At 45.6% G+C, this 24,825-nt stretch overlaps 1 protein-coding gene across 1 annotated transcript; it reads left to right on the top strand.

Annotated features, from left to right (window-relative positions):
* The first annotated feature begins 5,538 nt into the window (after positions 1–5,538).
* KCTD17 (potassium channel tetramerization domain containing 17) lies at positions 5,539–24,456 on the top strand. The gene is made up of 6 exons (XM_044441171.1): positions 5,539–5,751; positions 8,037–8,145; positions 14,015–14,106; positions 16,611–16,706; positions 19,050–19,175; positions 20,115–24,456. The coding sequence occupies exons 1-6, from the start codon at positions 5,545–5,547 to the stop codon at positions 20,250–20,252; spliced, it is 768 nt and encodes a 255-aa protein (XP_044297106.1). The 5' UTR covers positions 5,539–5,544; the 3' UTR covers positions 20,253–24,456.
* The last annotated feature ends 369 nt before the right edge of the window (positions 24,457–24,825 follow it).

Below are 24,825 nucleotides of genomic sequence, written 5' to 3'. Positions count from 1 at the left end.
GACACCTCGTTTTTCTAACCCTAACCCTACCCTGGTGCACACCCCTAACCCTACTAGAGGGGTAAAGTTCCATTGAAAATAATGCGAATTTGAAAAAGCCTTCCTTGAGTAGATTTCTCTGCACTGCTCATCATTTCTGTCCACTCTAAACACATTCCAACCATCAAAATCATGCTGGGACACCTTGTTTTCCTAACCCTAACCCTACCCTGGTGCACATCCCTAACCCTACTAGAGGGGTAAGGTTCCATTGAAAATAATGTGATTTTGAAAAAGCGTTCCTTAAGTAGCTTTTTCCGCACTGCGCATCATTTCTGCTAACTCTAAGCACATTTCAACCATCAAAAGCATGCTGGGACACCTCGTTTTCCTAACCCTAACCCTACCTTGGTGCACAGCCCTAACCCTACTAGAGGGGTAAATTTCCATTGAAAAAACTGCGATTTTGAAAAAGCCATCCTTGAGTAGTTTTCTCTGCGCTGCTCATCATTTCTGCCCGTTCTAAGGACATATCTACCATCCAAATCATGCTGGGACACCTTGTTTTTCTAACCCTAACCCTACCTTGGTGCACACCCCTGACCCTCATCGAGGGGTAAGTTTCCATCGAAAGTAATGCGATTTTGAAAAAGAGTTCCTTGAGTAGCTTTCTCTGCGCTGCTCATCATTTCTGCTAACTCCAAACACATTCCAACCATCAAAATCATGCTGGGACACCTCCTTTTTCTAACCCTAACCCTACCCTGGTGCCCACCCCTAACCCTACTAGAGGGGTAAGTTTCCATTGAAAGTAATGCGATTTTGAAAAAGCCTTCCTTGAGTAGCTTTTTCTGCGCTGCTCATCATTTCTGCCCATTCTAAACACATCCCAACCATCAAAATCATACTAGGACACCTTGTTTTTCTAACCCTAACCCAGTGATGGTGAATCTTTGAGAAATTGAGTGCCCAAACTGTAACCCAAAACTCACCTATTCATCACAAAGTGCCAACACTACAATAAAATCTGAAAACTGAGGTTTTAGTTTAAAAAAATACCTCACAGCCAGTGCAAAGCAAATATATATATATATATGTCCTTGGCAGCACACTGACTGGCCATGCGGATGCTCCGACGAGTCACGGCTAATGAGTCGGTGCTCGTGATGTTACTGCCTGGTGCTGCCACTTCCTTCCGAGCTTGTGCATGGCCCCCATGTGCGCTGTTTTCCGATGCTCAGTTCCTGACGAGATGCTGGGGGGGCTTTGCTCGTGTGCCAACAGAGAGGGCTCTGTGTGTCCGCTGTGGCATGTGTGCCATAGGTTCGCCACCACTGGTCGAAAGCCTCTGGGTAATACTCCGTTGGAAAAGGCAGCACTACTCTAGCTAGACCAAAGTCCCTGTAAATGAAATAACTCATGTTCTTCCCAAGCTTATCCCTTCCGATCGTCTTCATTTCTGTGTCTGATTACAGATGATTAACCCTTTGGGTCAGGCCCTGCCCTTTTGTCCCCTGAAAAGTACCATGCATAGCAAGGCTGCTATAATATGAATAACTATTATGGGATGTGATGAGGCCATCAGTGGGAAATGGTTCAAGTGACTGCACATCTAAATGATGCTATACCATTTCCCAGCAAATTCGGAACTGGTATTCCTTTGAAGCCTCGGACTGGGCTGGTGGTTCTCATCTTTCTTAGCAGTGATATATGACACTATTCATGACTATCATTTCTCATCTCTACTGTTTGTTCACATCTATTCTGACTCTAATGTTATTTCTTTTCTCTATTTATACCCTGCCTTTTCTTCTTTTTGCAAGGACCCCAAGTTGGCGTGCATTATCTGACTCCTCCCCATTTTATCCTGCCAGCAACCAATGTAGCTTGGGTTGAAAGAAAGTGACTGACCAAAAGCTCCCAGAGAGTTTCACAGCTGAGGGGGAGCTGTAACCTGGATCTCCAGAGTCACAGTCCACCACTCTGACCACCACACCTCACTGGCTCTCTGCCTTTTTTCCAGCTGTCTGCCTGGTTACCGCATCCCTTCATAGCCCAGCCACTAGCACACGGGAGGCTTGCTGCTGAACCTTTCCACTGAGATTATACTAGACAAGTGGTGCTGGCACATTTTACCTGGAAATATAAGAACATGGAACAAGCATCCATCCAGTCCAGCATCCCCTCCACAACATGATCAGCCAGGTTCTTGGAACCCCAGAAGTAGGACATGAAGGGGGATGAGTCCCTGACCCTTTCCTTGTGCAGCTTTGTGTATCAGAGTCTTCCTATTTCTCATTCATACACTCCTTTCCCAGGAAGAACAAACAAGAGAGAGAAAAAATAAAAGTTTTTTTAGAATACACTATCTCATACAACTTAAAAAAGAAGTAGTTCACAGCAACAAGCAAAAGAAAGTGGGTAGTTTCCAAATAAGCTTGTGAATGCATCTTAAGAAAACAATAGATTTGCAAACCTAGAAGGCTGGGTGGTTGTCTTAAAATTGACACAGGGCACACAGTCGGCTAGTTGAGAGCATGCTGTTTCTGGGCCAATGGTATTGAAAGGGTTTCTCAGCTCAGTTTAAGAGAGGCTTCTTCATCCTGACAGCCTTCAGATGTGTTGGACTACATCTCCCAGCATGCACCAGGTCAGGAAAGACTGGCTTAAACAAAGCACCTACTGGTCAGGATCAGAAGGAGCGTTTGGCTCTGTAATTTTTTATACTGCCAAAGGAAGTCTTGCCTGTGCTTTGGAAAGCACTGAACTAAAATAACTAAGGACAAGCAACTGATTATCAGAATGGAAACTTGTGACTATGGATGAAGGAGGGTGTTGCTTTTAAGAGCGGGTTTACGTGTGTGATGGAGAGTAATCCTTGAGCCAGATGAGTAACCAACAGCCACGTTACGTAACTTCTTTGAGAAACTATTGCCCTGTCCTGACCAGTTCTGTCCTGCAAATGGGGAAACAACTGCATGTAAGACAGAAAAAGAAGATTCTGGGTCATCTTGCTGCAATTGCAAAACATGGCAATAGTACAACAGTATTGGAAAGAAAATTTAGCCACAGGCAGGCCTGTCCAGCATAGTAACAAAGGGAATTGAAACCAGGTTTGTCATTGTTTCTGCTGCAACAGACAAAATACATGTGTCTAGAGTTTGCACTGTTAGGCTGTGAAGTAACATAAAAGTGACCACTAATGCAGTCCTTCCACATGCACACTGTGAGAAATAAGCTGTGATCAAAAAGCTTGCAGAAGAGCACAGGATGAGCCAGAGCAGACCAATGGTCTGCTTAGTCCAGCACTCGGTGCCCATTGTGACTGATCAGCTGCTCACAGGACACCACAAGCAGGACATGCGTGCAACAGCATCCTCCTGCCCATGTTCCCCAACAATTGGGGTACATAGGCTTATTGCCTCTGATACTGAAGGTAGCATATACCCTACAGTGACAGCCTCCTGCATGAATTTGTCAAATCTCTTTTCAGAGCAGCTGGTGGCCGTCACAACATTTGCCACAGAACTGACCAGAGGGGAGGCAGTCTTGGATTTAATCCTTGGTGGTGCTGCCCCAAACCTAGTACAAGATGGACTATTGAATCAACTGGAAACACTGACCACCGTACTATCAGATTTAATAAACATTTGAGTGGAAGATTGGCAAAGAGGTCCAAAACAGTGACTTTTGACTTCAAAAGGGGAAATGTCTCTAAAATGAAGGAACTGATAAAAAGGAAGCTGAAAGGGGCTTCACTCCCTTCAAAATGCTTGGAAATTACCCAGAAATACAATAACGGAGATAGATCATATATCTACCACCATTTCAGAAATGTAGCACCAAGTCTAAGAGGTCAGCAACAGAGGCAATGAGCAGAGTCAAGAAAACAATTCGAAGAAAGACGGTTTCCTTCAGAAAACTGAAATTTTCTCCAAATAAGAACAAATGCAAGCACCGACTGGCACAAGGGAGGCAAGCAGATAATAAAAAATGCAATAAAACATTTGGAGGAGCACATCTCTAGCAACATCAAGCTAACAGCAAAGAATTTTTTAAATAAATCAAAAGCAGGAAACTAGCTAGGGAGGCAATCAGACAGTTGCATAATAATGAAGTTAAAGTGGTACTGAAGGAAGATAAGGAGATTCCAGAGAAGCTGAATAAATTTTTTCCATTTACTGTTCACAGCAGGGAAAAAGGACGCATAGATATTGCTGAATATGTGTAGTCAGGTAGAGAGGCTGAGGGACCAAGACCAGGCTTGTCATTGGTAACAAAAGATGAAATTCTCAACCTTTCTGACAGACTGAAAAATAATAAATCACTGGGTCTAGATAATAAAAGAACCCAAAGAACTCAAATTATGAAATTGCTGACCTTCCTGCAAAAATATGCAACATCAGCCTCTGTACCAGAGGACCAGAGAATGGCAAAGTAACACCATTTTTTTAAAAGGATCCAGGGAGCATCTGGGAAATTGCAGGCCAGTTAGCTTAACATCTGCATAGGTAAACTGGTTGAGAACATCATTAAAGTGATGCACACTGGGGCAAACAATGCCAACTTCAAGTGTAAACTGATGGGATTTGAGCTAGCAGTGATTGACCAAGAAAGGTCATTTGGGGCTATGACGGACAGCTCGCTGGAAAGGTCAGCCCTTGTGTGGCTGCTGTGAAAAAAGCAAACTGCATGTTAGGCATAATCAGTAAAGGCATTGAGAAGAAACTTGCCAGTGCTGTGCTGCCATTATACAAATCTATGGTGAAATCACAGTTAGAATATTGTGTAGAGCTCTGGTCGCTGCACCTAAAGCTACTGCTGAGTTAGAAAAGGCACAGAAAAGGGCAAGTCAAGTGATCAAAGGGCTGCAACAGTCCACTTTGAGGAAAGATTGCAACATCCAGATTGTTTAGATTAGAAAAAAGGCAGGTAATGATCGAGACATACAGAATTCTGCATGATGTAGAGGAACTGGAAAGGGAGACAAATACAGGACACAGAAATGGATTCTTTACACAGTGCATCATTAAACTGTGGCATTCACTTCAGTGGGATGTACTGATGGCCTCTAATTTGGGCAGTTTGGGCAAGGGGACTGGAGAAAGGCTAACCTGGGGAGAAGAAGGCTATCAGCGGCTAATAACCTCGCTGGCGATATGCAACTTCCAGTGACAGAGGAGTACACCATTTGCTGGAGAACCTGGGTACTATGGTGCTCATGTCCAACAGCTGTGAATAGCTGGTTGGCACTGTGAACAGAAGGCTGGACTGGATGAACCCTTGGCCTGAGCTAGCCTGGCTCTTCTTTGTTCGCGGAAGTGGTGCAGAGCAGTGTTCCATTATGAAGTTCTAGCTAGTACAGCCAGCGCTCGTCAGTCCCGAGTGGTCTGTACGCACAACTTGCTCAAAACACACCAAAGCCACGGCTCCTCAACTTGAAGAAAGGCGGCCTCGCCTTGCCAAAACTACAAGTCCCAGAGTCCTCCAGCGCAGCCAGCACCTGCAGTTTGCGTCCCGCCTGTTTTTTCTGAAAGTAGGAGGGACGCTCAGAGAGCGAGGGAGATGAGGATGGACCGCGGGGAGAAGGCGCAGGCTACTTCCTACGCGTGGGAGAGCTGCCAGCAGCCGTTATCCCCCGGAAGCCGAAGCAAGTGGGTGAGGCTGAATGTGGGGGGCACGATTTTCCTAACCACCCGGCAGACCTTGTGCCGCGAGCAGAAATCCTTCCTCTGCCGCCTGTGCCAGGGAGAGGAGCTGCCGTCGGATCGGGTAAGCGGCTCAGTTTCGCGCGAGCGTGTGCGCGTCCCGGTGAGCCGCCGAAGCTCGGCTGCGCGACCACCCGCGCCGGGGCAGGAGAGGCGGGCAAAGGACTCGCCCCGTTCGGACGCTGCGGCTTCTGTGGAGTAGCCGTGCGCGGGCGCCACGTCTCCCCCGTTTTCGCTCGCCGGCAGTGGTCAAGCCTTGCTCGTGAGAAGCATCCAGTTTTTGCAAAGTCACACGCAGCAGCTTTGCTGGCAAAGAGCTCCACAGGACCCTGCGATTAGTTTTAGGATCTCTTTGCCTTGCATCCAGGAAATGTGGAAGGGACTGGCCGGAACGGCAGTACGCGCAAGAGCGCAATCCTATGCTGACTGAGACAGGAAGAAGTCCTAAATCCTCAACCAGCGGCTGTCCTGAGGAATACTGGGAGTTGTGGGACTTTTTCTTGGTTTAACAGGAGTAGAACTACTCCCTAAGCCTTTTTAAAGGAAGCTAATCCTAGGGAAGTGTCCGTAGTATGGGAGGGAATTGAACTGGAGGCACACCGAGTTCGAAAAGAAATAAATATATTTGAGATGTGTTGAGTTGCATCCATCTTCAGCATTGCTTAGAGCAGACCTATCGAAAGCAATGGAACATATGTTAGCCTCACTGATTTCAGTGGGATTAGTCTAAGTAGAACTAAAGTCCGGCACCAAGCCGTTGCACGTGTTTATTGCTATTGGTTTCTCCTGGGGCGTCTGTGTTTCTGAGTAGTGATAAATTCCCCTGACAGCTGATTTTGTTGTTCGGTGCTTTTTTATCTTGAACATGCACAACTTCCTGATAGAAACTGATAGACAAAGAGTCACAAAAGCTATGGAACTGTTGTCTTTGGCAAGAACCCAGAGTGGCCAAGTTTTTAGGGCAAACTCTTGTCTCCAAGGTAGACTTAAGGCTAATATGGCACAGCCTGGAAATTAAGTTTAGCCTGGTACCTGGTGTGGTCTTAGGGCTGGTTTAAATAGCTGACTTCTGCCCCGCTGTTTTGTATTATGATTTCTACCCAGCCAGTATGGCTAATGGTTCTTTCTGCATAATCTTATGGATGTTTACTCAGGAGTAAGTCCTAGTGAATTTAATTGGACTTACTCCCAAGTAGCTGCATATATGAATGCAGCCTGAAAGAATATTTCATCACACCCAGAGAGAAAACAAAAACATAACTTTTAATTTTAAAATTTCTACTTTCAAATTTTACAGGTGACCAAACAGATGCCTATGGGCCACAAGCTGCACATGAATACAGTAGTTCCCCAGCATTCTGCCTTTTTCATTCTAAGAGATCATTGATGAACAAGTTAGAAAGTGCCAGTCTTCCCAATAAAAAATTTGGAACAATCCTACTCAGAGAAATTGTTTTAGCAAGACAACAGTGGAACCAGTTGCCTAGAGAGGTTGTGAGCTCTCCTGCACTAGAGACATGAAAAAAAAAAGTCTGGATACCAGTGCAATGGTGTAAATTGGTGTCCTGCAACAGCAGAGGATTGAACCCAATGACCTTTGTTGTTGTTGTTGTTAGTTGCGAAAACCCCATGGACAGTACCAAAAGGCAATGACCTTCTTGGCCCCTTCCAGCTCTACTAATCTATAATTCTGTGATACTCTTATAGCCATTTATTCCTGGTCACTGGTTCCCAGACCACTGATGATGTTTTGGTTAGGGATTTTGTCAAAAGCCATTTGGAACACAATGGACTGTTTCACACACAAAGGTAGCCCATGGTTGATTTAACTGGTGGTTCATTACCCTGCCTGAGGTTCCTCTGGCAGGCAATTGAACAAACTGTAGTTTGTGTGTTTTTTTCCAATCCCTGGATTGTATCTTTCCTTCGTCCTATACCCCCTCCATCCCTGTATCTCAAATGCTTTTGTGACACTATAGTACTGGCATGTATAGTAACGATTTTGTTTGTTTATTACTGCTTTTGCCTGCAGTGTCTAGCCACATACAATCCACAGTTCTGGTTTCACACATAATATGGTTAAAGCCACCCTGCATTCAAATTCAGCAACAAATCATACGTTCTCTTTCTGCGTTGTTCATGGTAAGCAAACCACAGTTTGTTGGCACAGCCACTTTCACACATTATAACAACCCAAAATTCAGTAGGCAAAGCATGGATATGGATTAGCTGTGAGCCACATTAGTGTCTACCTGATCACCCCAATCCACAAGCTTGCTGAAACTCTTAAAACACTCTAAAATGTCGTGAGACAGGATTTACTCTGTTCTTTGCATTTTTCCCTGTTAGGATGAAACGGGTGCATACCTCATCGATCGGGATCCAACGTATTTTGGGCCAATTCTAAATTTCCTCCGACATGGAAAGTTAGTACTGGATAAAGATATGGCTGAGGAAGGTAAGCCTTCAGATCTGGAAGTTACAACACCTAGACAGTGATTGTCTGTTGTTTGAAAGGCAGTGGAAGGAAATGAGTATTCAGAGGTTGTGAGCTGACCTGATGCTTAAGATCTGGGTGAACCAGTCCAGCCTTCCCCAAATTGAGGCACCCCATTAATGTTGGGGTACAATTTACATTACTCTTAGCCAGCATGGGGACAATGGTTGTTTTATCCGAGCACATCTGGAGGACAACAGGTTGAGGAAGCCTGCAGGTATCCTACAAACTGCGAAATTACAGTCCCAAAGGAAAGATTTTCTTGCCATGCTACTAACATCCACCCTAAATGCAGTGCTATTGCTTGTTCTTATTTTGCTACTTCTTCTGCTCCTCTTCCTTCTTTGTTGTCTTCTTCTAAAAGACTACCTCCCTGACATGTGCAGGATATGTCAACATTTGCAGTTGTTCTGTTTATAGTATTCTAAAAAGAACAAATATATTATTCTGTGACAGTATGCTTTAATCCCAGAGAATATACTTGTTCTTGTCTTGAAATGTTTAAAGTTTTGTACTCTTAGTAAGAAGGGGAAATTCCACAGCCTCTAAAAATAGAAAGGTTTAGCCCTTATTCCAAGTGCTCATGGTTCAGATGAATCTACACTGTGCAGCTGGTCGATCATTGTGGCCTATCTTGTTTTTATTGGTTGATCATGTACTTACTAGATTTGTATCTTGCCTTTTTTCTTTCTTAAAGAACTCCAAGTAGTTTGTATTATTCTTCTCCTGCTCTCAATCTTATTCCCACAGCAGCAACCCAGTGAGATAGGTTGGGCTGAGAGTCTGTGGCTGACTCAGAGTGACCAGTTGGCTTTATGGTTGAGTGGGAATGAAAAGATTGGTTTTTGACACCAAAACCCCAGTAATCTGTGGTGGTCTTCTGTTCCTAATGGCTTCCCTTCTTCATGGAGTGGGGAAGGAGGGGAAATGAGGAAATCAGAAAGGAGTTGTTTTCTAAAACGCTTGCCTTTAAGATCATCTTAATTGCAAAATAAGAACATGCTTGCACGGGACGAACTGTGTTCTGTGAGCAGGAAGTTACTGATAGGTGGTTTGGTGTGTGCATCTTATATCACAGCATCTTATCATGACACTGTGAACTCATAGCACAACTTCTTGCGCTATCCCCAGTCTGTATCTGGGAGGTGTACATGGGTGGGAGAGGAAAAGGTTACTTTACTGAGGACAACAGTAGCCTTCTGTGGCAATGTAGGGAAGCCTGCTTCTTGATCTCCCCCTTCAGTGCATTTCTAGCTCCTAGGAGCCAACGCTTGTTATTCATCTAGTTTTGCTGAGAAGGGAGAAGGAGATGTTGCAAGGCATGACGTTTCAGCTAAGGTGGCGGGTTCTGGCTAATAACAGACTTCTTGTTCCTAGGCATTGTTCAGATTCCTCTGTGGGTTCATTAAGAGCCTATCCCACTGCATGCTAGCAAAGGTCACGTGCACCTCTGGGGAGGAGGCAGATGCAAATAATGACAGACTGACAAGGGGAAAGGCAAATTTTTATTTGCCTGTGTTGCAAGGAGCTACATCTCATGCTGACATCCTGAAGGCTATTCCAGCATGGCAATTGGAGTAGGAACCACAGCAGTGTGGCTGCTGTGATGATTTTTTAATGAAGTTTATGCCCAAGTGGGTGCATCACCTTTAGAGACAGAGGGAGAACATCTGTTTCAGCCTCCCTTGTTGGAGTGGAGTAACTTAAGGGATAACGATAGGCCTCAAAGGTTATCTGAGGTCTGTCTGAAATCATTGCCTTCCACAAGGAATGCTCTCAAAGTATTCCAAAGGAATAAGTCTCATTCCATAGAATAAGATCATGTGGCCCCATGCTTCCAGACATATGCTGTGAGAAGTACAGGAATGGGGAGAGGCTAGGTCAAGATCTGTTGGTCTCTTGCACTAGACTGACAAGTGTTTTTGATACCTGAGTGCTGAATAGTAGCAAGAACTAAATGGCTTTTCCTTTCTAAATTAGACTAACGGACTGAAAAGAACATAGGGTAATCAGTGGTGAGCTTTAGTAGGCTGCAAGATTGAGTCAGTCCTGGTACAGTCAGTCTCCAGGTTACAAATTTGTTCTGTTGCTGAGAAAACGGAAATTTGTCTTTCAGTCAAATTTGTATGTAAGTCAGCCCTCCACATTCATGGGGGTTAGAGCACAGGACCCCTGTGAAAGTGGAGAAGCCACAAATATCTCTAGCCCCTGCTCCCTGACCAAAACTCACCATAGCCTCCTCTTTGCAGCAAGGAAATTCCAGAAGGATCATAGAATAGCAGAGTTGGAGGTCATTGTGTTCATCCCCCGGCTGTTGCAGGACACCAGTTCACAGCATCCCACTCAGAATTTCCCTCTCCAGATGTGTGGGGCAAGACGGCCTGCTTTGGAGGCCTTCCCTCAGTCCCCTTTCACTTCCTCTCTTTCTATGGTGATGATTATTTCCTATAGTAATTTTTTAAAATTAATAGGTTTTGTACTAAATCCAAATTCCCACACTCTGACGCACCCTTTTCTTTAATTGTGAATGCATATCCTTTATACCTGGTTCTTGTTGATGGATATTGCATGGGTTTAATAAAATCCAAAGTGGATGGATCTAACAAGCCAGAATTCTGCCTGCTGCTGGATTACAGCCACCCAGAAGAATCATTTGAAGAACAAAGTTAACAAGAATACATCATGAGATAAGTGGCTGAACTTTATCAGTGATGCTGCAGGGAAATACAACCTGTTAATCCAGGGCATGGGCGTATCATCCTGGAATGGGAAGAATCCTTCATGAGTTACTTATTTGTGCCCTTTTTGCACCTCGCTAATCCACACTTCCCATATCCCCTTTCTCTAGACTTTTTTACTCTAGTATGGCTTTGTTGGAGTTTTGGATAGCTTGGGTACACAGAACCATTTTCTCCTTTTTGACACAGAATCCTGTTTATGTTGTGCAACTGGCAGGTTAGAGATTCTTTAAGATTACTTCTAGATATATTGTGCTGTTAGCAGTGTGGAGACTCGTTGATCTTGCAAGAGTACTGCTAATGCTGAATTATCTTAAGGATTTTATAGAAAGTAGGAGTTTGTTCTATTCATTGCTGTAAAAGTGTCTATAGTTTCTTACTAGAATAGGAATTGGGATCACCTCTCCATCAGACTGTGTTTTCAGTATATGGTATATATTCAGTGTTTGCATAATACCTGTTGTATTCATGCATAGGCAAATCAGATGCTTGAGAATTTATTGAAAGATGTATGGTATTTGGAATGATAAATTCCAAGTCAGTAGCCATCCTTTTCCTTTTTTTAATGTATTTAAAATAGAGCCAGTTTAGTTTAATCCTGCAGAATGATATTATCACCGATGTGGAAGGGGTGAAGCATTATTGTGTGCTTACGGCATGGATGCAACACCTTTCCTGCCCAAGGGCTGTATGTGATGCTGGCTTGGAGGGGGGTGGGGGGTGCCCAGGCATACAGACACATCTGCACAGGTCCCAGGATTCCTGTTACAGCTTGTTCTTTCCTTGCTAGGAGCAATGACAGGAAAAGAATGACCTCGCTTTGCTGGAGCAGGGTTGGGGCGTGGAGAGGAGTAGCTCTCAGGGTGAAGTGCAGTTCTGAGGTCGGGCTGCTTGTGGGCCTTCCGGCCATTATGATCTAGATCTGATTTTATTTTTGTATGGTCACTGTTCGCTAACAGGAAGTCAGCATTTATATGTGTTTTAATGATGTGCTTCCTTCTTGTATATATCTTAATTCTGAAATCACATTTTTAAAGAAAGCGAACTGTTTTCTCTTGATTAAGCTTAAATTTAATACTGGGACACTTGATTCATTCCCCTTCACAGACTCAATTTAACCAAACTAGATCTTCTTCAATAGGAGCATCTCTTCCCCTGACCTCCAAATATTTTCAAAGCATAATCTCCATCTTTGGTACTTGGTTCTTTTCATGTGCATATAACTCTTCTTTGCACTTAAGAGTGTGTAACTGATATCTGCGAAGCTTCCTAGATTACTGGGTGCAGTTGCATTCATACTTTTTCATCTCTGTGGCTTCCCCCTCCTAAATGATATGCTGTAAAACTGCATTTGCCTTCTTTGTTGGCAGCATTGCATTGGCAGCTGCTTAGCTTTTCTCTAACAGATGGAGGTAGTCGTGGCTGAGACATAGTTGACCAAGAAATATATATTTCTTTCCTTCTCCACAGAGGATATAGAGGGAATGCTTATTTTTAAGCTTAAGTGGTTCATAGATTTATAATCTTGCTTCTTAACAATTTTGGTTATCTAGTCCCTGCAACGGATTATTGCGAAGAGGCAAACAACTTATCAGTTGGTTAATATGTAATATTTCTTTTACTCCGCAGTAGGTTCATGCAGCCCTGATTCAGATTGAGACTGTCGTGCACTGGAAGGGAGGATTAAACTTCCCCCATTTCCCCCCAAATTTTTCTTTAATAAGGGATGAGGGGTATTAAATAAGACAGAGGATCCATTGGTGTCAGTCAAGGCTTTTTTCTTTTTAATCCACAGTGGTGGTGGGGATTTGGGGAACAAGTATGTATCTTTGAGGGGGAGGCTTCCGTCCTCCCTTTCCAGTATGCAGTGTGTGGGTCCAGTCCAAATTGGAGCTGTGTACGCTTATCTGAGAGTTTAAAAAGAAGAAAGGTAAAGAAAAACATGCTCCATTGGATACAGCAGAATTAATGTAATATGTATTTCAACCATCATTCAGACCACTGGTTTTCTGGTCCAGTGTTACCTGCTTGATGCCCCTTTCAATAATTGTGACCCATAAGTTGAAGCTTTGTATTGTGATAGAGTCTGTAGTACCAGTGGGGGCCTCCTACCTCAATCACGCCTACGTCTCTCCACACGTGTCACCCTTGAGCACCGTAGCCAAGGGGACTGTCACAAGTCCGTTTGAACATTGCTCAGTGGTGGCCCACCCTGTCTGTCTTTGCTACAAGACAAGAGACTTGCATATCTCCTGGCTGGCTCTGTTTGATTTGGTGCTTACAAATTCTGCAGACGTCCTCTTTCGACTGGCAGATGCTTTCCTGAGTCTCAGATGGAGCATTTTTGGACTTGGGTTATTTATGATTGCATGGCTGGTGAAATCACCAAAAAACCATGATTGCAAATGTATGGCTGCTGTGGTCAGTACAGGAGTTTTAATTCATGGTTGACAGGTCTACTTTTAGGCACTGTGATAACTTTATCCAAGCAGTAGATGCTGAAGAAAACCATGTGGGCAGAACAGGGCTGTTGCTTGTTTATGCCTTGGGCTTCCCAGCTGCGGCCAGCATTCAACAGGGTAGCTCTCTGTATGGTCCCGCAGAGCTGACTGTTTGGATGGAATCCTTTGTCTGAGCTCCCACTTGACATGGAGCAGCGTGCCTTAGGAACTCCCCACTATGCCTGCACAAAGTTCCCAGCCGGCAACAAAAGACAGAAAGGGCGGGACTTACTTTGTGGCATTTGCCATTTTGCACAACGGCACTCATTTTGCAAGATGTGGGGAGGAGCGGCGAGCTCTGCAGAGCACTGAAGCGTCATTCATGTTTTGGAAACCTTATCGAACAAACTCCTTGGCATTTGAGATTTCAGCAACTGTTGCCCACATATATAAAGATCTACTTGATCATCAGAAGTCCGGAACTGTGTTTTCTTTTTAAAGAAAAAAGATATGATTCCCGGGAAGTTGAATTCTGGCTTAGTACAAGTCTCCTAAATATAGAATGACTATGATAACAAAATGTTCATATTTTTACCTGTAGCAGCATGACCATATGGCAGCTCACTTCTCTGTCTTTTGTGCTCTTTCAAGGGATTTTGGAAGAAGCTGAATTCTACAACATCGGGTCTCTGATCAGACTAATCAAGGAGAGGTTGGAGGAAAAGGACTACACTATAACACAGGTGTGGTGGGTGTGGCTGCAGAAGGTGTATGGGAGGAAAAAGAGTTGGAGAACTACATGCATAAGATCAGCCTTCCACAACCTGGCATGCTCCAGTTATGTGGAACTGTAGGCTCCACTAGCCTCAGACTGCATGAGCATCCTGGGGATAATGGAAGCTGTAGGTCAGCACTCTGGAAAGCTCCAGGTTGAGGAAGGTTCTGTCCAGCCACTTAGAGATGTCATTATAGTAAGCAATATATGTCTGTGAGAGGAAGAGAAAGAGAAGGGAGACTGCAGTCGAGGCATGCCGTTTCCCTGAAAGGGCTGCTGCGTGAGCATCGATGATCAGTAAATCTTGCAGAACTGAGAAAGTGGGGCATCCTTTTAGGAACAGATTGAATCCCTTAAGGCTTCATCTCTGAGTGCTTGCTATCCCGGATCCTGGGTTACTGTGTTAATAGCAAAACAGAAAAGGATAAAAGGATAATTGTTGGGAGGGATGCTCTTGAAATCCACTAGGAATGCTTGCAAAGTGAGAGAATATGGGAGGTGGGGAGGGGGAGATCAGGGAGCATGAGATTAAAAGGAAGTGTTCACAATGTCTGGCCCTTGAAAGGGGCTTTGCCTTCCAAACAGAAATGTCTTGACCCAGGTTCAGGCTACTTGTCCCAGTGACTGGGTTCAGAAAACACAATAACCCATACTCAAGGGTTGAGAATGGGTTGCTGTTAAGCTGTGCATTATAGCAAGTTTTAAAAATCATGCTGAACAGCCCACAGTTCAAAATCTGGCAAGCAACTATGGATTCTCTTCATGGGTTGTTTATGCTTAGTAAGCCATGGCTTGCTGGCATAACTGGGTGCAGACATGATAACACATGTTTCATGAACAACCCACATTTCAAGAACGACCCACACTCAGCCCTTGCGATTGGAGTATCAAGTCATCTGAATCCAGTCAAAGTTTATATTTTGAACAGCAGGGGCTCTTGGTTTGAAGTCTTTCATTTCACTTGCTGCTCAGTTCTTTTAACTGAAAGTGCTGGTGGGGATTGAACTCACGACCTTCCACACATGAAGCAAGGCCTCTGCTGGCAAGTGAGGGTCCCATTGCTATGTTGAATCAATCTCTAGCCTGCTCAGTGCTTCCCACTCCAACATGCTGCCTTCCTGTGAGAGGCGTGGGAGGCCTGAAAGAATGATTTACATAGGAAGCCAAGGATGATGATGATGCAAAGCTGTGTATGATGCAAATTTTAACTTAATTTGCCCATCCCAGATGAATGCATGCATTAGAATCCCACTGCAGCAGTTCTCAGCTTAAAAAGTGTGTATATTTACTGGCTCTTTTACATTATGTTTAACTGTATTAAATTAAATATTAAAATGTAGAAATAATGTATTAAATATTAGCAAAAGAGCATGTGGAGAGCCAATGTGGAAGAAATGAATGCCAATTTTTGCAGGGCTTTTTCCTTCAAAAATTGCAGATTGATGTGGAAATTGGAAGGAATGGGCTTATACTTAAATACATGCAAAACTGCTACAGACTGGAAGTAGACCCAGGATGCAATCCTGTGCATGTTTAGACACAAACAAGTCCTACAACTCCCAGCATTCCCTTTGAGCATTCTGTCTAAACATGCATGGGGTTGCACCTTAGGTTGCTCATCTGGCTCAGTGTTATCTGTACCAGGTAGGAGGAATTTTCTGGCCTGTGGAGTTATTTTTTCCCACCTGGTGCATATAGCCTTGAGCACCCTCTGTGGGCCCCAGATGTTCCCCTTCCCAGACCCTGCCCTCAGCTTGGAGGCTAATGGGGGCTCAGGGAGATGGGCAGAGGTTGGGAAGAAGGATTGTGTCCCAAGGGCTTCACCTGTTCTTTGTTGTCCCCAGTGGAGGAAGAAGGCATGGGGCAGGGGTGAAGCCATTCTCTGGGAGAAGTGGAGGCTGGAGAATTGCTAGCTGCGTTTCTGCCAAATTCTTTGCCTGTCCCTGTATTCTCCCCAATGGGGAAAGGCAAGAGGTATGCCGAGCCAGATGGATCTTGGTCATGGGGCTTAGCTGGACCTTGCGATGGGAAGGCGATGCCCGAACAAATGTGGATCCCTGGTACCCAGTGATGCCAGAGGCAGCTCTCCATCCCTGATGTCACAGGTGTGGCTGCTGTTGCCCCTTGGAAGTATTATGGTTCTTCATTCCAGGCTGGCAGAAGCTCTCCAAGGGTTTTCCCAGCTGTGCCTGCCTGCCTGCAAGCAGAAGCCTTCTGTGTACAGAGCGTTCTACTGCTGAGTTCAGACCCTAACGCCAAAGGCTTCTAGCTTTCAAGCCATGCACATGCACCCTGTGTGCCAACATGTAGTGATCACCCCACCTTTGATGTGCTGGAGCACTCCCTGTTGTTACCCGCTGTTGAGGGTGCAAAGCAAGGCCGGTCGGCATCATTCGCTAATGAGGAACCTGCCAAGGGGGGCACATCCATTCTTGTCTGGCTCCTGCCTGTCATTTTCCGTGCTGCTTCTAGGTGCCTCCAAAGCACGTGTACCGGGTGCTGCAGTGTCAAGAGGAGGAGCTCACCCAGATGGTTTCCACCATGTCAGATGGATGGCGCTTTGAACAGGTGTGCAGGAAGGGCTGGGTCATGCTCAAACAGTGCACCACACATTCCCATGATCCCAAGCTACATGGTTGGGGATGGTGGGAGTTGTAGTCTGACCATGTCTGGGGTCTTTAAATCGGGAACAGCTGCTTTAAGGACTGAGAATATTCACTCACACAACAAAGAACCATAAATACAGTTTCTGGACAGGGACAATAGCAGGTTATAGAAAGGCCCATAGGCCTCTTCGGGACAGAACAAGGACCTGCAGTCACATCAAACCTGTCCCTGGGGCTATTTTTGGGTGACACACGTATAGTTGATCACTTCAGAGGTGCATGCACAGGAACACAAAGACACACATACATGGCTTACCTGCATGCAAGTCCCATTGAACTCCCTGGGCTTCTTTCTTGAATAGACATGTGTAAGTTTGCCAGGTAGGATGCATCTAATGTAATCTGTGCATGTCTACTCAAAAGTAAGTGCCCTTGCTTGCACTGGGACTCTCTCTGGTAAGAATGCATGAGACTGCAGCCATAAATTGTTAATGGAGCTTTCTTTAGAATTGAAAAATGTGTGTGTTTACATTTCCAGTATTCCCAATCTTACCCAAACAAAATGTACTAGAGCAGTATTTAGACAAAGTCTAAATTTGTCTTTTTTAACTCCTCTGCTGCCTTTTAAAAACAAAACGCTCAAGCTGGCTTGTGGTACATCATAGCTTCCATTTTGCACGGTTTTGTGATAATAGGGGAAGATGCAGAAGCCGCTTAGTGTCCTCCAGATGTTTGGGACAACAAGTCCCATAACTCACTTCCATTGGCCATCCTGCCTGAGATTGATGGGAATTGTTGTCCAAAACATTTGGAAGGTTCTAGTTTGCTGGCTCCAGAATTCATTCCTATCTCAGCTGCTTCCGCAAAGCAGTTTTGTTTGATTTTACATGAGTTGGTTGTACCTTGTGCATTAAAAATAGCTTCAGTCCGACATGGGAAGCTGCTATTCCTGATTGCAGGGCCACCATAAGAGGGGGGCAGAGGTTTGTCCAGTCCACATTCTGATAAAACCATGCCAGATTCATGCTTGCCAAATAACTACGTGAACCGGAACATAGTCATTTGCCCTTGCTTGTGCTTCTCATAATTTTGAGGTATGGTTCTCCAAATACTGATGCGTGTGTTAGGGGAAATTGTTCACAAAATGCACAAAATTCTCCATATTTTTGTGGGGAAAGCGCAAATGCAAATTAAATAAGGGGAAATCACTTACAAAAAATTGTATGCATGAAGCAAAGCTCCTAATAACCTAAAATGGCTTATTAGGAGAGATGCTCACAAAATTGCCAATGCAGTTTCACATGGACTTTTATAAGGAGCATGCAAACTGATGAAGAAGCACACCAAGGACTGAAAAAAGGCTGAAACTGAAAACCCCCCAGCATTGATGGATTCATTCATTCCTATGGAAAACAATGTATGCAAGGTGTTTTTGCTTGCATTGTGTTCCCTTTCCCTTACATAGTTGCCATGCCCATTACCCCATCCCTTCTCCTCCCCATTTAAAGTCTAGACCTTTCGTCGTCATTCACCCAGTGAGTGGGACCCCCAGCGGGGCCTGGTAAACCCACCTTGTTCCAGGGCCTCCATAATTACACAAGTCCACAAGTAAGTGCAGTCAGCTTTTTATTATAAGCCATTTTCCTCGAGTCACAGCACTTACAACTTAGGGTCAGAAATTATTTCCCCTCCCGTCTTTAAAACATGTCCATGTTCCCCTCCCCGCTTTAGAAATACTGGCCTTCCAAGTGGCAGTACTTCAAAGTTTGCCTTCAATGGATGTCGCCCCATTTCTAGGGGAGTTGCTGTCCAGATCGAGCAGTGGCTGGGACTCTTCAGGTCCCTCGGGGGGTGGGAGGCGGGAACTAAGCCCAAGTTTTGATGCACTTGCCATCTTCCTAGGGTTGCCCCTGGGGATGCTCAGCTCTCCCGGCTTGGGTGGGGCACTCCTCCAGTGTCTGTCGTGGCAGCAGTCCCCTCTCTGCCCTCCTGCACACCTTCCGGCAGCCTGTCTTCCCTTATGTCGCTCTCCCTGCCACCCTGCTGCTCCGGCTCCTTCCCAGATGTGACCAGCTTGAAGTGGCCCACTGTTGCTGTTGAGGTGGGCTTCCCTGGTCAGCTCAGCTCAAGTGCTCCTCTCTGCCTGCGTGTCTTCAGCAAGAGAAGCAGGATAATTCAATTCACTGGGTCCCAGCGGCTGTCACACACATGGAATAAGCAATGAGGTGAGGTGGTCAGAGCAGGCAGTTGCACATAGCTTTGCCCTTCTGGCAGTCGTGAGCATTCTCTCCTTTATGCTTTCCAGCTGGTGAATATCGGGTCATCCTATAATTACGGGAATGAGGACCAGTCGGAGTTCCTGTGTGTGGTCTCGAAGGAGCTGTGTGGCTCGCCCAGTGCCCTGTGTCCTGAGCCCAGCCGAAAAGTCAAGGTGAGCAAAGATGAGCATCCCATGTGTTAAATTGCTCATTTTCTTGGCTGCTGTCTTTCCAGATGCCAAATGGCCAATGTGCTAAAGACAGGCACCTTTGCTTTGGGCCATGAGGTATCCCTTCCTGTTCGATGAGGAGGTTTGACATCTGGCTCCAAAGTCTGTGTCCATTTGCAAATGACTTCATTTACCTGTGCTTGTCCCTTTTTAAGGCAGGGGAGAGAGAAAGGGGTGGGGACAAGCAGCCTGTTTTGGTACCCTTTCCTTTGATAGATACCAGGATGTAGCAGATGAGGATCACACATTCATCAGCAAATGACCATCTTCTTAGGTGATGTATACTTGATGGTCTGCAGCTGTATGTTCCAGAACAAGTTGAATTTTGTGGAACAAGACCTAGGCCAACAGCTAGTGAACATCAGTATTACTGGACCTTTGAATAGTTCTCAGGTTCTCAGCGCACGTAACTTTCGTGATCTAGTTGTAATGCTTGCCACAGCTTCCTCAACTTGCTGCCTGCAAAATGCGTTGGACTCCTTTGTTAGTATGGCTGTTAGTGGGAATTGCACCTGGAGGACATGAGGTTGAGGAAGCCTGTAAAAAAGTTATTGTTATGTATACTACTATCCCCATACACGTAAATATCTTGTAGACAGGGAGGCTGAGGGAGAAGGGAGTTGTTTATCTGGTGAGTTCACAGGAGAACTGACATTTGAATTGGGGACTTCCTGATTTATAGTTCAATCTAGGAGCCACGATGCTACAGCGGCTTCCTAAACCTCAAACTGCAGTTCTTAGCAGAGCCGGATTCTCACTGCTTGTGAAGCCTGTGTGGATGAAGTAGCATAACCACGAGTCAGTCTCACAAGTGTTCCCGCCTTTCCTTCCTCTCCCCACCACTTTTCCCCCCTTGTTTTGGTACTGCATGATGGGATGCAGAGCTCAGAAGAGAATCTGGAGGAGGAAGGGCAGAAGGAGCAAGAAGAGCAGCTGCAGGAAGTCAAGCTGGAACGAGAACTGGAGGAAGCCGAAGCAGAGGCGGAGGAGCAGGGTGAGAAAGGTGCAGCACACCTCTGAGAAAAGGGATGCCGACAATCAAGCCCAGCCCCCCAAGCCTTTTGCCTCCTTCTGGTGAGAGCTCCTGCACCAAGGGAGGGGTGCACGGGAATGCTTTCAGCAGGGGGCAAGCAGTACAGGGTGGCCAAGGCTCAACAAGAGATGGGGCAGAACAGTTCCTTCTGGCAGCTGGTGCATTTAGGTGTAAACCGTTACATTTTTCTACAACTCTGAATTGGCAGCAGGTTCATCCTCCCAGGATTTTGCTGGTTCTTCCTCCTGTTGCATCCTGCCCGTTGCGGGCTCCTCTCACTTGGCTTCTGCTTTTTCTACCCTGTCCCTGTCTCAGTGAATCCGGTTGCCTCACGCCTCACCTTCCTGTAAGTGCTGGTTTCCTCTTCCTCTCCCGTGCTGAGAATCCTGTGTTCTACCCCAGTCAGTGGCCAAAGGAAACTTCCTGCTGATTATGTGCAGCAGGTTTTCTTTCTCTTGCATGGGCCCCTGATTTGGGGAGGGACCATGGTGCTCCAGGAGGAAGGGGGCTGAACAACAACAACTCCTCCCCCTCCCCACTTTCTCCCCCCCCCTCTCTCTCACACACAGTTTTCCCCCCTGGGTTAAACAAAAGAGAAGCAGCCCCATTTGGAGTCTGGAGGCAAGGCTGGAATTTTGCAGGGGGAGTGCGCATGTTTACCCCTCTCCTCCAGAGTGTGACGGTCCCAATCTGAGTTGGGGCTGTGAGTGCTTTTAGGAGAGTAAGAAAAAAGATCATTCATAGCTGCAATATGCATGATGAGCAGAACGCTTCATATGGCCTTGGATTTTTCCTCCTCCTCTGCCTCCCACCCCTCCTCTGCATCTCGGACTTGTGCAAGTGACCAGCAGCCTTCCGTTCTCTCTGTTGGGCTCTTCTGGGGGGCTGTCATGGTGTCAGGCCCTTCCTTGCTCTGATTTGTCTTCCAGGGTTGCTCTTGCAGTTCCTGGGGCAGAAGGTGAAAAATTCTGGAGCTGGGGTGGTGACATGTAAAGACATGCCGTTGTTTTAGGCAACTCTCTTTGCAGCAACTCAGTCTGTCAAATGCAACGTGCTTGGTGGTGGAGCTTCAGCTAGAAGTCTTCCCCTCCTCAATTCCTTGAGATCATACCAACTGGAGAAGCCAGAGACTGAGTCTGGGCATCTTCTGTGTGTGGCACCTGTGCTCCCCCAGTTCAGCAGATACGAGCCCTCCCAAAGCGGGCAACAGTGCTGCTTCCATTGAAATCAGAAAGAAAACCACATTCTGCCCTGCAGAAATCTACAATTACTGCTCATGATTAACTATGCAGGTTTACATTCTGCTTAATATGACTAATTCTAAGAATTGCCAAGAGCAAACTCGGTGGCCTGTCAAAACCGAGTGGAAGGGAGAATCTGGGCCCCGAAGAAGCCGCTGGTGAGGAAACAGCAGAGCTCACCAGACCTGCCCTGACATTCCCTGCTTGTTGCTCCTCAGGCCCTCTTTGTCAGCCTCCCCACTTCCCCTTCTTGTCTCATAACCTTGAAATCTAGAAACTTAACATTGGGATTCCCAAGAAGTCTGCTTCTGTGGCAGAGTCCACGTGTTAGTAGCAATCCAATACAGCATTAAGTGCCCTTAAAGCCATTGATTTCTGCTAGAAATCCAATGAGAGGAAGACTGTAGCTACCACTCATCATCCCAGATCCATGAGCTCTTCTCCCGGAATGGCTGCCCTTTCCCCTAGGAAGGCAAAGCACAGTTGCTGGCATGCATGCTTGGCAGTGCCCCGGTCTGCCTTCCTTTCTCTGTACAGATGCCATTTCCCTCATGGGAGCAGAGATTGCATGGGAGCTCCTCACCCAAGGGAAGCATGCTGGCCTCTTCCTCAGCTTTTGCCTCCTCAGGCTGTAGGAGCGCCTCGTTTTTGCTCTGGAAGTTTTGGGATACCATGGCACAGCTCTCCCTTGGCTCATCATCTGTGGTAAGAGGCTAGAGGGTCTAGGAAATGCCAGTCTCACCTTTCCTTTCTGATGCGGAAACTCCTTGGCCCTCAGCTGTGGCCTGAGCAACGTATAGTCTCATACCCCATGTGTGGGCAGACGGTGGTCAGATTCCTGGCTCACATGCCACAGTAAGCCGTTTGGGTTAATTCAGCCACAGAGGCTCTGTGCTGTGTGTCGACCCCATGCTGTGATTGCAAGCCACAGCAGGGCGCACCATTATTTGTTGTGTCATGCGTACCCGGCAAGAGTGGGCAGTTGGCGTGGTTAACAAAGCACCCACAACCCACAAACCATTTTAGAATTGTAGGTGGCTTGTCAATTACGCCTTCCCCTGCATGCCCTTTTCTGTCCCCCACGTGGTTTGACACTGGCCATCATTTTGCATTTGCAATCAGGGAGCTCCCTGCTTGAATTAACTCACAGTGGCTTGCCCTGATGTATGAACAGCCCCTTTCCCTTTTCTGCATCATTTCAAGTTGGTGTCTCTCTTTTTGCTTGACGTCTTCTGCCTCCTGCCTTTGTTTCATTCTCATCACTTTTTCAGTTGTTACAAGTCCCGGTGTCTCAGGATATGCTGCTGCTGATCCATGTCTTTTTTTTAAAGAATGTTTTTTTAAATCTTTATTTTTGTACTGTACTTTGTAAAAAATAAAACAAAACACAACTTGGGTGGGTGGTTGTAGTTGGGGTAATACTGCATTTTGCCCTTTTAAAATAGCACTCTTGTTGCTTTTTTGCATTTTTGAAGGGAGTGGTATGATTGCTTTTAATCATTGCTCCAGTATTGATGAGGGTGGGGGTTGTACCTTAAATAGGGTTTTCTCCAGTGCAGAGCTGGTGTTCCACACTCACAGCAACTCCAAATCATGACAGCCACTGATGTGCCTTTTCTCTCTCTTGTCCCCCACTTCCAGTCTGCAAGGTGGGAGGAAGCCTAACAAATGGTAAAAGTCTGTACTATGGTTATCAAATCTGCTTCAAACTTTGCTAGCAGTCATGCTTCCTGACCATGCAATCCTGGGAACTGTACGTCTAGAAGGGCTTGCGTTGCTTTAAGCAAAGAATTTCTTGTATTATGCCATGAACTACAATTCCCAGATTTCTTTATGGGAGGCCATTACTGTTCAGCTAGTTTTTATATGTTGGAGTATAGGAATTTGCTCAGCTACCAAATTCTTTGCTCAGAAGGAAGAGGACCAATATATCCCGTCTTCTCCCAGAACTATTTGCATTTGAGTTTTTTTTTTTTTTTTAACAACGCACGTGCCATTTCCAATGGCAAAAAGCAGCAAAAGAACTTGGGAGTGGTAAAGCACCCCAGTCTCTTGTGGGTATTGGTAGGCTGGGGTGCTTACTCATGAGTAGATCCGCTGGATGTTTGTTCAGATGGTTGCTGCTACAGGCCTTCCTGGAGAGCAGATCCCATATTGCTTAAGCTTTTTAGGACAGCAGAGAGAAAAACACCTGCCCGAACCAAGTGCTTATTGCTGCAAGTGGATAAAGCGATTGCGCTCTTGTCAAGGATATGATGTCAGCCAGATCAATTCCTTTTGAGACCGTACTGTGTACGGGAGCAGGGATGCAAGCTGGATGCCTTTTAGAATCTCCTGACACAGCAGGGGCCGCACTCACGCTCGCCTCTTTGCTCCTCGATCTGCCGTGATTGATCCTGTTTTGCTATGTGGCAAGCAGAAACTGTACGGCAAGCTATCTACAATCCAACTGGGGGATTTTAAAGGGATGTGAGTACCCTCTGGCATGTAATCTAGGCAACCCTATAGGAGATAAAAGCAACTTCAATATTCCTAGTGATTGGACATGATTTCTAGCATGAGTCTTCCTCTTGCACCTTCTTCCGTAATTATAGATGGCAAGTGTTCTATATGGCTGTTGTGAGATGCACTTCTCTTGCCACCTGCCATTGTTCTTGCTATCACTTGGGTAGTGACATTCTGTAAAGTAGACAAGATGGTCCCCCCACAGGCTTGAACCCTCAACCCCCCCCCCCCGTCATCGAGACACAAGTTTCATTTCGATAAACAGAAATGAAAACAGGATATTTCTTGGGGTATCTCTTAGTAAGAGGACACAATTTACTTCTGAGATAAAGCCAAGCAATTTTAGTATGGTGGCACTACCAATAATTGTTAGACGGGATGGTAGCATGAAATTGTGCCTGAGGTTGCTGTGTAAGAACTCTTGAATAAATTTTACAGAGCATGATAACTGTCTCTTGTCATCTTAGCCATGTCAACTGGGTGCTCGCTGTCAGGGCAGAAAAGTTCGTTCAGTGAAGGCATAAGAATCCTGCCAATCCATTTTGTCCCCTTAGGTCACAAACTTGGCCCTTGTTTTATAGGAGCAGATAACATTTTTAAGGCCAGTGTGTGCACAAACAGCACAATTTCTTGGGATAAAAAAGAAATTTCATTTATGTTGTGAGACGAGGGAATCACCCTCCTCTTTCTGCTTAGCAGGAGGCTTAGCAAGAGGGTGTCAAGCTTGTTATCAAGGACATCTGAAAACTCTTCAGGCAGATGTTCACTGGAAATGCTTCTTACCCTCACAGTGTTTCACTGGGCATTATCCAAC

This window comes from Varanus komodoensis, unplaced genomic scaffold (genome assembly GCF_004798865.1).
Source record: "Varanus komodoensis strain SLA01 unplaced genomic scaffold, ASM479886v1 scaffold39, whole genome shotgun sequence".
In the NCBI taxonomy this organism is placed as follows: Eukaryota; Metazoa; Chordata; class Lepidosauria; order Squamata; family Varanidae; genus Varanus; species Varanus komodoensis.
Note: the sequence above shows the minus strand (reverse complement) of the source record. Positions and strands in the feature narration are given on the sequence as shown.